At 51.9% G+C, this 11,502-nt stretch overlaps 2 protein-coding genes across 3 annotated transcripts; one reads left to right on the forward strand and one right to left on the reverse strand.

Annotated features, from left to right (window-relative positions):
• Window positions 1-212: 212 nt before the first annotated feature.
• On the reverse strand, window positions 213-7,902 carry sh2b1 (SH2B adaptor protein 1). Its single transcript, XM_030346484.1, has 11 exons — window positions 7,433-7,902; window positions 6,968-6,993; window positions 4,650-6,785; window positions 3,314-3,415; window positions 2,985-3,076; window positions 2,709-2,791; window positions 2,127-2,282; window positions 1,774-1,985; window positions 1,372-1,546; window positions 886-976; window positions 213-381 (listed from the first exon to the last, which is right to left on the reverse strand). The coding sequence occupies exons 3-11, from the start codon at window positions 6,372-6,374 to the stop codon at window positions 360-362; spliced, it is 2,658 nt and encodes an 885-aa protein (XP_030202344.1). The 5' UTR covers window positions 6,375-6,785; window positions 6,968-6,993; window positions 7,433-7,902; the 3' UTR covers window positions 213-359.
• A 465-nt stretch (window positions 7,903-8,367) lies between these two features.
• On the forward strand, window positions 8,368-11,256 carry LOC115535376 (heat shock 70 kDa protein 1). Of its 2 annotated transcripts, none has more exons than XM_030346500.1 (2): window positions 8,368-8,587; window positions 8,934-11,256. In XM_030346500.1, the coding sequence occupies exon 2, from the start codon at window positions 8,960-8,962 to the stop codon at window positions 10,877-10,879; it is 1,920 nt and encodes a 639-aa protein (XP_030202360.1). In that variant the 5' UTR covers window positions 8,368-8,587; window positions 8,934-8,959; the 3' UTR covers window positions 10,880-11,256. The 2 variants fall into 2 exon arrangements, with proteins under 2 accessions (XP_030202360.1, XP_030202371.1); XM_030346511.1 differs by having other exon boundaries at window positions 8,452-8,588; window positions 8,942-11,256.
• Window positions 11,257-11,502: the final 246 nt, after the last annotated feature.

An 11,502-nucleotide genomic window follows, 5' to 3' on the forward strand; every position in this document is an offset into this window, starting at 1 on the left:
CCTCACCTCCACCTCCTCCTCCTCCTCCTCCTCCTCCCCCCTCCAGCTGCAGCAGAGCAGCATCCCTCTCCTCCCAGTCCTCCGCTCCTCCATCACTGCTCCCTGCTCCTCCTGCCCCGCCTGCTGCCGGCCCCGGAGCTACGCTCACTCCTCCTGTTGCTGCGGCTCCTCCTCCTCCCCCTCCTCCTCCACCTCCACCTCCACCTCCTGTTGCTGCTGCTGCTGCTCCTCCTCCTGCTGCTGCTGGACCTCCTGGTCCCACACCTCCTGCCAGCTCTCCTTCACTCCCTCGCTCCTGCGGGGGAGTGGGGGGCGGGGGCCGACCGGGGGGCAGCGGGGGAGGGGGGGGCTGGGGGGGGCTACGGGGTCTGCTGGTCAAGTCTAACCACGCACGCCCGGAGAGAGAGGGAGGGGGGAGAGAGAGGGAGGGAGAGGGGAAGAGAGCGATCATGAGTAATATAAACAGAGATAGGAAGGGGGAGAAAGGAGAAGGAGAGGAGGAAACAGAGAGGGAACGGAGAGAGAGAGAGAGAGAGAGAGAGAGAGAGAGAGAGAGAGAGAGAGAGAGAGAGAGAGAGAGAGAGAGAGAGAGAGAGAGAGAGAGAGAAAAGGGGAAGAGTGATGGTCAGGGATTGAAACAGAGAAAGTTAGTGAGCGAAAGAGAAAGAGAGAGAAAGAAAGAGAAAGAGAGAGAGAGAGAAAGAAAGAAAGCGATAAAGGGGGAGAGAAAGCAAATGAGAGCAGGTGAGCTTTTGTCGGGCAGGAGTCAGCAGTCATGAGTCTTAAGAGTCATGGAATCAGTCCAGACTTCACACACACAAACACACTCTTTCTCTTTCTAAAAAGGTGTCTCTCTCTCTTGGCCCGGGTCTCTCTCTCACTTACACACAGTCAGAGATGGGGGTTGATGGAGAGTCAGGATGACGAGTGCTGATGACCTCACAAACTGTTGGCCGGCTGCCAGCCCTGTCCCGGCCTGCAAAGGATGATGGGACGGATACACAACAACAACAACAGTGAGGTCAAAGGCATGACGGAGGCGGAATGGGGGGGGCATCACATTAAAATGTCTTTCTGCTGGTCCTGATGTCATCATACAGCCATCATGTGACACACGCACACACACCTTACATTGAATACAATAAATCATTTCACAGTATACCCGTCTGTCTCTCTCCATCTGGCTGTCTCTCTTTGTAGTCTCAGTCTGTGTTTTTCTATCTGCACCTGTCTGTGTTTACCTGGCTGTCCCTCACACACACACAGTGTGTGTGAGGGACAGCCAGGTAAACCAGGTGTGTGTGTGTGTGTGTGTGTGTGTGTGTGTGTGTGTGTGTGTGTGTGTGTGTGTGTGTGTGTGTGTGTGTGTACCTGGCTGTCTGACGGCGGTAGCTCCTACAAAGCTGATGAGTGTGACGTCGGAGGCCCCCCCGGACTCCAGGGGGATGGGGTGAACCCGGAAGTGCTCCAGCATGTCGAAGATGGACTGAAACCACAGGTGCTGCACCCGGCACTGGCCGTCCTCGTTCAGGGATAGACGCAGGTGCTGGGGGGGCACGGTGGGTTAGCATGCTCATTAGCCTACCGGTTACCACACCAGGCCAAAGGTCAAACCTAACCTGGTCGTAGCTTGGCCCTCAGTTCCAAAACACACAACTTTACAATACACAGTCACAACAATCTTCAGAACGACACATTACCAACACACAGCCTTCCAACTGTCATTCACAACAGCCAATGGCCACTAAACCAGGTCAAAGGTCAAACATTCACCTTGGCCTTGCCCTGGAAGTTGAAGGTGAGGACGTACTCCCCGCGACGCGTCTCACTCTGGCGCACCAGGAAGACCCCGTGGCTGGCCAGACCCCCGGCCAGCACCAGCTGGGCCGCCTTCAGACGCGACAAGGTCCCGTGGAACCACTGGCACTCGCTCAAAGGGTGCTCCACCGTCTCAGAGGAAGTGACCTCGGAGAACAGGAAGGAGCCTGCGGGGGGGGAGGGGGTGGGGGTTAATTGTGAACCCGAGGTGGTGAGGCTACAGTACAGGACAGTGCAGGTGTCGACCTGTACAGTAAAGAACCGTATAGTAGAGAAGAGTACCGTACAAGTTAAGTGCAGGTGTTTACCTGTGGCGTCGGGAGTCTCTGCGAAGGGCGTTCCAAGGCTAGCCCCGCCCCCTCCGAGGAGGCGGCCGTCTGGTTCGTCGAGGGGAGCTCGGGGAGGCAGCTCAGGCGGGAGGGGCTCCATTAAAGGGGAGGAGCCTCCGATCCCTCCATAACACACTGAAGATAGTTTGATTGGTTAGTGGTCATGTCTGACTGACTGCATGAGAGATTTGACGACTTGCTACAGGACAAGTTAAACTTCACTAGTTTACTGTCAGGTGTGATGTTGACCCCTTTGAGACATCATGATGACCCATTTGTGACATCACAAGTGGGAGTGTCCACCCAGATGTATGGTGAACAGATCATTCTACTAGTCGTTACCGTCCACTGGGTAACGCTGGTCGATGCCTCGCTCACACATTAGACGATGAAAGATCCTAACTATAGAGTCCATTTTTAAAATAGTTTGTAACGTCTACCACACCTGGCGGTAAAGTGGGCGGACCAGTCACCATAAAGAAACCAATCGCATCCGGCCTGTGAGCCTAGGCAGGCAGAGCAGCGCTGTGATTGGATGCTGGAGCAAGCAGTTGGACTCACCTTGAGACAGGCGGTCGCCGAACTCGGGCGTGCCGCTGATGTCCAGATGGGCCCCGCACCGGCCCTCTCCCTCATCCTGCTCACTAGTGGAGACCCAACACGACACAGCTTTACACACAAACTTACACACACATAACTTAACACACACACACCCCCTCAAACAAAACATTACAATATATGGCAAAATAAAGAGACCCATTATCAACAACTAGAGTCCCTTGTAAGGAAAGAGACGGATGTCTGATCGGCTCCTTGACGTCCCCATCGCATGGCTACCTCAGACAGATGCCGTTCCTGATGTCACTAAGCCACGCCCTCATCTGCACGGCGTCCCGCGTCTCGATCACATACTGCACCGCCCCCTCCAGCTGAGGGAGAACAACACGCGTGCACACACACACACACACACACACACACACACACACACACACACACACACACACACACACACACACACACACACACACACACACACACACACACACACACACACACACACACACACAAAAGATTTAAGGACTCAAATGTTATCATACATTTTTAAGGTAACTAGGTGGCTTAAAGAACAGAGGCGTGGGTTGTGTTGAGAAGGAGAGGGAGGTCACCTGCAGGAGGAAGGTGTTCTCCTTGTCTGGGACCTCCAGGGCAGTGGTGCTCCTCACGTCCACCATGGAGCAGCAGGCCACCGTCACCCTGGGCTTAGAGGCCTGGAGGAACACAGGTTAAATACCGTGAGCGACCAGGAGGAACACAGGTTAAATACCGTGAGCGACCAGGAGAAACACAGGTTAAATACCGTGAGGGACCCGGAGGAACACAGGTTAAATACTGTGGGGGACCAGGAGGAACACAGGTTAAATGAATGCATAGGCCTGGGAGAATATATTTTAAATAAACTTAAAAGCTTGGAGGAACAACGTTGAATAAAGTTGGAGGCCAAGAGGAACACAGTTTTAATGAATGTAAATAAAGTTAGATGTTTGGAGAACAACGTTTTAAATAAACAAGTTTTAGTTCTTAAATTTAGCTAGAGGCCTGTAGCAACACAGTTTACATTAAGTAAGTTAAATAAGGCTATAGTTATTGAGTTAGGTTGATATATTGAATATGGCTAACATAGTTTAAAAAACCACTTCAATAAATTTCAAATACATTTTAAATAAAGCAAGAGTAACACAGTATAAGCTAGAGTAACATCATTTGAATCAGGTTTTCCTTGGTCAAACCAAAACCTTGTAAACGATCCATAAATGAGGGAGACTTTGGAACGGGATATAAAGATAAAATCGATTTTGGGAGATTTTGAACAGTGGAAGAAGAGGCTTTATCATGTGGTCCCTACAGAAGCATTCCTGATACTGGAATACAGCAGGGAAACAATTAACCTGCAGCTCATCCAATAGCACTTATTTATACTTATTTATTTGGACTAGTTTGAGGAAGTTTAAAGAAGGCTATCAAGATGACAATTATTTAAATTACAAATATAATTTATCTATGAATATATCATACGTTATGCTAAATATCTGGAATAATGTTTGTCACAATATATTAAGCAGCATGACACAGCTAAAAAGGCTTCATTGCTGTGAGGTGATCCAATTTCTTGCACTTAAAATTAAAAGGTTCTGAGAGATGGACCATTAAATGACTCTACAAAAGTTTATCGCATCCTGATCAATAAATAAATTAAATAATTGTAAGGTAGTTATGGGTGTTAGATTACGATAGTAACATAAATAGTATAGTAGTGTTGCTGTTTACTTTAAGGGAGTATGATAAGGTTTCTAAGGGTTCAGGGCTCTAGGGTTCCTGCATGAGTGTTCTTAGCGAAGGGTTTGGGTTCTAGAGGAGTGTTCTGGAGTCAGGGATTCATTCCAAGGGTTCTAAGGGATGCAAGGATTCTATAGAGAGGGTTCTGTGTGTCAGAAGGAGACCGACCTTGGGCGGGATGAAAAACTCCAGGTAGTACTCCTCGCCCCGCTCTGCCCCCTCCTTCTCCCTCTCCTTCAGGACCAGCCGACACTTGTGCCAGCGTCCGCCGCGCCAGGGCACCCCCCCTCCGCTGGTCAGGGCCGGCGCGGGCGCGGCCTGGCCCGAGGCCCCGTTGCCATCGGCGACGGCAGCCGAGTGGTGCAGCAGGCCGAAGGAGAAGCCCGGGAAGCCGTGGCTCCCCAGCAACTCGTCGCTGGTGGTGCTGACGCTGACCCCGCCCTCCCTCACCAGCCGGCCCGCCCGCCGGCTGGGGCCCAGGGCCGAGGCCCCCAGGGACGAGGCCCCCGCGCTGCTGGGGGGCAGGGACGCGGAGCCGGGGAGGCCCATGGAGGGCGGTGGCGAGCGGGACAGCCTCAGCTTGTCCAGCCGGTGGCTCCACTTCTCCTTCTCCCCGCCCTCGCCGTTGCTGCGGCGGCGGTCGCGGGCCGCCTCGGAGAGGGAGAGGGAGGTGGCGCTGCTGGAGGAGGAGGGGGGCAGGGAGGAGGAGGAGGAGTGGGGCAGGGACAGCGGCAGGGAGAGGGAGACCGGCATGGAGGAGGTCGGGGTGGGCGGCTGCGTGCCGGAGGTCCGTTTGGCGGAGGAGGGGGCCGCGTCGTGGACCCCCATGGTGTAGCTGTAGCTGGAGGGGAGGGGGCTCTGGGGGGCGTCGCCGGAGGAGCTCCGCCAGTGGAGGATGCCGCGGACGCTGCCGCGCACGCTCCGGCCCACGCTGCGCAGCGAGAAGCGCTTCTTCAGCTTGCCCTTGGACCCACTCGGCGTGCCGTTGCCCTTGGAGCCCGGAGGGGGCGTGGTCGAGGAGAAGGGGGGAGGGTTCTGAGAGGAGAGGGAGGAGTCAGCGTGGTCCTCCGCAGACTCCGCCTCCCTCTCCTCCGGATGTTCTCCGTCCTCGCCGACGGGCACCCCGCCCAGCCAGCTGTCCTCCTCTTCCTCCTCCTCCTCCTCCTCCTCCTCTACCGGGGCCTCCTCGCTCCCAGCCGCCACGCCTCCCCTCTCCTCCCGTCGCCCGTTGTTCCCGCCCACAGAGGAGGAGCAGGAGGAAGAGGAGGAGGGAGGGAGCATCTGGGTGTGGGCGTACGAGTCCTGGAAGCGGTCGCCTCCGCGGTGCTCCAGCACCAGCCGGGCCGGGGGTTGCTTGGCCCCGGGCCGCGGAAGGCCCCCGGGGGCCCCGGGCCGTGGCAGGCCCCCGGGCGGGGGAAGCAGGCAGACGACCTCCTCCTCCAGGGAGGGGGGGTCTATCTGGGGAGCCCAGCTCCCCATGTCCTCCCTGCCAGAGACGCAGTTGGGCGGGCCGGTCCCCTCCAACTCGCTCTGGAAGTGGCGGACGAAGCGGTCCGTGAAGCGGCGGCAGAAGGCCCCGGCCGCGTCGGGGGAGTAGTGCGGGTTCTCCTGGAGGAACGCCCGAAAGTGGCGGGCGAAGTCGCCGGCGGCGACGCGGGCGTGGAGCTCGCAGAACTCGGTCCAGCTGAGACAAGGGGAGGGGGAGGGCGTGGGGGTGTCGGACAACGAGGAGGTGGGGCCCTGGGGGGGCGGGCTGATGAGCGGGGGCAGAGGAGGGGGTCTGGAGGAGAGGGGGAGGAGAGAGGGGGAGGGAGGGGAAGGGGATGGGGAAGGAGGCAGGGGGGAGGAGCTGGCTGCCCTAGGGCTGGGCGGGGTCAGGAGTGAGCCGTTCATGCTCCGATTGGCCGGGGTCTGTGATTGAACAAGGAAGGATCCAATCACTTCAGACCGGCGAGGACAGTGCAGAGGGCTTGCACAGCTGGGCCAGGGGAACAGGGGTAAACACTGCACATCGGTCTAGTAATTTGCACGTGGGTGTGATCTTTAGTGTTGCCTTCATTTCCATTTAAAGTTGAATTGTTAGAATGCACCGCAACACAGCCCAACGACAGGCGTTTGTAGAGGCCCAGGTTTCTACAAGGGAAGGCTCCGTGCTACATTATCTTCTAAAATAGGAGTATAGTTTTAATATAAATAGTTGTCTGTTATAAGGGAGTAAGGGAGTGGACGAGAGATACGTGAGATGGGATAACAAGGCAGACACTGTCTTTACAGATGACCACACACACGCAGTAGAGATACAGCCTGTGGAGTAAACAGAGTATATATTAGATAGACACATACATCAATTATGTTACTGCTTCAGGGTGCACACAGTTTATCTATGTAATTGAATTAAACGTCAAATCACACATGTTTGCCATGATGTCCTAGCATTTAATGTACGAAACGAGTATTTTCTACCATAATTATGATGTACTGCTCACCATTGTGACCGAGTGATGGGACCCCGCTGCAAGATGAAAGGAGGAGTGTGGTTGAGATGAGCAGCAGGTTACATGTTGAACACACAGCAGAGGTTCAGTCAGGTTATAACAGATGATACTTTTAGATCAGGGGGTCGCAACCAGTGTGTGTGTAATCTAGTCTCTGTGATTTTATCAGCTTTTCTGTAAGACGTGTAGCGCTAGCTAGCTAATAACAGCTACACAGCATTACCTTGCCGTTATACCGCACATCTAAACGCACTAGTCTGCAATGACTAACGCAAACAGCAGCAGCCATCAGGAAATAGTGAACTTAAGTCAACCAACAACATCCACATTTGAAATCAAAAAAGGAAAAGATTATTTGAGAGATGCGCTAATGAGACGCTAGCTAGCCCGCTAGCTTGCTATTAATAAACCAGCAAGATTTACTCCCACAACAATGCATTTCTCCGCAATCTTTACCTGTATATCGTATTTCCTCTAACTCCAATATGTTGTTTCAGTGAGATTGCAACACTATTTTCTCCGTCTTCGTCATAGTTAACGCAAATAATCAATTAATAATGCTTGTTGTTGTTGCTAAATATGAATATTGCTGTGCCTTGCCTGTGTCCGTTCTTCTCGCGCTGGTCCTCCTCCTATCGCGAGAGTACAGTGAGGGGGTCTGTTATTCTCGCGTTGCGGCCGTGACAGATGACGTCAGATATGACCTGAGATTCATTTTTGCAGACATCATTTATTATTAATTTACCATTTATTTAGTGGACACTTTTATCGAAAGTAATTTACAGTCATTGTCTTTTCAGATACAAGTCATTAACTAGCAATTTGCGGATCATGATGGGTACGCGTAGACTGTTGACTTTGGGTTTTGAACCAAGAACCTTTCGCCTGGGAGTCAAACACCCTAACCACTAAACAGTCATACTAACCGTTTGTCGAATGCGCTGTACTTATAACATACACTATTACGAGGGAATTTATACGTAAGTGTATTCAATAACAGAACCCATTAATTTAAAAGGGTTTTTCGGTTTAACAGCTTGAGAAGTGAAAACATAAATTATATTTATTTCCCAAGCCCCCCCCCCCCCCCCCCCCCCCCCCCCCCCCACACACACACACACACACACACACAAATACACACACATCGATTTCTAGATTGTTCGATATAGAAAGAGAGTATTCTTGAAGTGAAGTTCAATATGCCAGGAAAACTTAATATAGGCTAACGGACATATTATATAATTATATTAAAACTGGGTAAAAGGATGGAAAGTTCAGAAGCTAAATAAATAAATAACATAAAACACGGCTAGCCGGGACGAATCAGGAACCTTCGGGACGATTCAGGAACATTCTGTAACCACTCAGGAACGAGGGCGATGATCACTTCAGAAAACCGGAAACCAAAACGTCGCTCGCCGCTCCCATTGGCCAGACGGGATGAAGCGTCGAGAAGCGTCCAGAAGGCAGAGAGACGCTATATAAAGTTTGACGGAGGAGTAGTCGGACATCCAAAGCAAAGCTTTAATCCCAACAGCGATCCAAGACGGGCGAAGAGACAGAGCAAGGGCTCCTTTCTACACGGAACACTTAACAATAACAACAACAACTAGTAAGTACGCTACAACCTTCTGATTACGCAAAGAGAAAAGCTTTGCCGTTTGCCTACATTTTTATTTATGCCGACCGATCAAAGATACTTTTCCTATTTTTAAAGATTCCCTTCCCAACTATTTGAATGAAATGTTAGTCTTTATTGTTAGGCCAAACTAAATTCATTTTTTAATTAATTGCTCAGTTGTGTTACAAATATCTGAGATCTTATCGGCCTGACATACTTCTTTGACGATTACATAATTATTTAGCCTCGAACTGTCAATAAGTATAATTTCTTTTTAAGTATAGTTTGTGTTGATATTTGGAAAACATAATTCTAAGGCTTATCTTTAAACCTTTAACTCCCAGACAGCTATCCTCAGCAAGATGTCTGCTGCTAAGGGTGTAGCGATCGGTATTGACCTGGGCACCACCTACTCCTGCGTGGGGGTGTTCCAGCACGGCAAAGTGGAGATCATCGCCAACGACCAGGGCAACCGGACCACCCCGAGCTACGTGGCGTTCACAGACACGGAGAGACTCATCGGAGACGCAGCCAAGAACCAGGTGGCCATGAACCCCACCAACACCGTGTTCGACGCCAAACGCCTGATTGGCCGAAAGTTTGACGATACGGTGGTGCAGGCGGACATGAAGCACTGGCCATTCACGGTGATGAGCGACGCGGGGAAGCCCAAAATCCAGGTGGAGCACAAGGGGGAGAACAAGTCCTTCTACCCTGAGGAGGTGTCTTCCATGGTCCTGGTGAAGATGAAGGAGATTGCCGAAGCCTACCTGGGCCAGAAGGTATCGAACGCCGTCATCACGGTTCCAGCTTACTTCAACGACTCCCAGCGTCAGGCCACCAAGGACGCAGGAGTGATCGCCGGCCTCAACGTCCTGAGGATCATCAACGAGCCCACGGCGGCCGCCATTGCCTACGGTCTGGACAAAGGCAAGAGCAGCGAGCGCAACGTCCTGATCTTTGACCTGGGCGGGGGCACCTTCGACGTCTCCATCCTGACCATCGAAGACGGCATCTTTGAGGTGAAGTCCACGGCCGGAGACACTCATCTGGGTGGAGAGGACTTTGACAACCGCTTGGTTAACCACTTTGTGGAGGAGTTCAAGAGAAAGTTCAAGAAGGACATCAGCCAGAACAAGAGGGCTTTGAGGAGGCTGCGCACGGCTTGTGAGCGAGCCAAGAGAACCCTATCGTCCAGCTCTCAGGCCAGCATCGAGATCGATTCTCTGCACGAGGGCACCGACTTCTACACCTCCGTCACCAGGGCACGCTTCGAGGAGTTGTGCTCAGACCTCTTCAGGGGAACCCTGGAACCTGTGGAGAAAGCCCTGAGGGACGCCAAGATGGACAAGAGCCAGGTCCACGACATCGTCCTGGTGGGAGGCTCCACGCGAATCCCCAAGATCCAGAAACTCCTGCAGGACTTATTCAACGGCAGGGAGCTCAACAAGAGCATCAACCCAGACGAGGCTGTGGCTTACGGCGCCGCGGTGCAGGCCGCCATTCTCAGCGGCGACACGTCGGCAAACGTCCAGGACCTGCTGCTCCTGGACGTGGCGCCCCTTTCCCTGGGCATCGAGACGGCCGGAGGAGTCATGACGCCCCTGATCAAACGGAACACCACTATCCCCACCAAACAGACTCAGACCTTCAGCACATACGCTGACAACCAGCCCGGGGTCCTGATCCAGGTATTGGAAGGAGAGAGAGCCATGACCAAGGACAACAACCTGCTGGGCAAGTTCGAGCTGTCGGGAATCCCGCCCGCTCCGAGAGGGGTACCTCAGATCGAGGTGACCTTCGACATCGACGCAGACGGCATTCTGAACGTGTCTGCTGTGGACAAGAGCACGGGCAAACAGAACAAGATCACCATCACCAACGACAAGGGCCGGCTGAGCAAGGAAGACATTGAGAGGATGGTTCAGGAAGCAGACCAATACAAGGTAGAAGACGAGCAACAGAGGGAGAATATAGCGGCCAAAAACGCCCTGGAGTCCTACGCCTTCAACATGAAGAGCAGCCTGCGGGAGGACAACCTGAAGGACAGAGTGAGTGAGGAGGACAGGAAGAAGGTGGAGGAGAAGTGTGAGCAGGCCATCCTCTGGCTGGAGAACAACCAGCTAGCGGAGAAAGAGGAGTACCAACACCAGCTGAAGGAGTTGGAGAAGCTGTGTAGCCCCATCATCTCCAGGCTGTACCAGGGGGGAGTGCCAGCAGGCAGCTGTGGAGAGCAGGCCAGAGCTGGCCCCCAGGGGCCCACCATCGAGGAGGTGGACTAAAGCAGACTGTTGTACTGAATGGAATATGATTAATATAACTGTTATGGTTTAAAAGGGTATTTCTTTACAATGCTATATGATGGCTAAGCACTTTGGCCAAATGTTGACATGTGATGTAAATATGTTCATGCAAGGCCAAATCAATTGCTGTTTAACGTTTTCCATATTATTGTTGCGAGTTAGATGGAATATTTGTATATATATAACATTGTTTATGTCACTTTAATTATCTGATGCAATAAAAGTATTTTCAGATGCTTGCAGAAATAGGTCTTATATGTATAGAAACTGCGGATTTGAATCTGCCGAGATCGTTGGGAAGAAGAAATGTAAATTGAATGTTTTGAACTGAAATAAAATACAATCTTGTAAATTCATATTTTGTTTGTGTGGCCGAGGTTCTGCTTCAACAAAATGGGAATGGAGGAAATGTACAAACCTTACCGCATTATCACATTCAAAAACATATTATAAACCCACACACATTTGTAAACTAAAATATGTTGAGCAGTAGATCTCCCTTGAGACTTAATAATTCTAAAATGTGATGTTATTTCCTCACTTAGGTTTCATCTGACCCTTAATAAACTATGCTGTTAGGGATATGTGTGTTTTTGTGAAAA

This window comes from Gadus morhua, chromosome 2 (genome assembly GCF_902167405.1).
Source record: "Gadus morhua chromosome 2, gadMor3.0, whole genome shotgun sequence".
NCBI lineage: Eukaryota > Metazoa > Chordata > Actinopteri > Gadiformes > Gadidae > Gadus > Gadus morhua.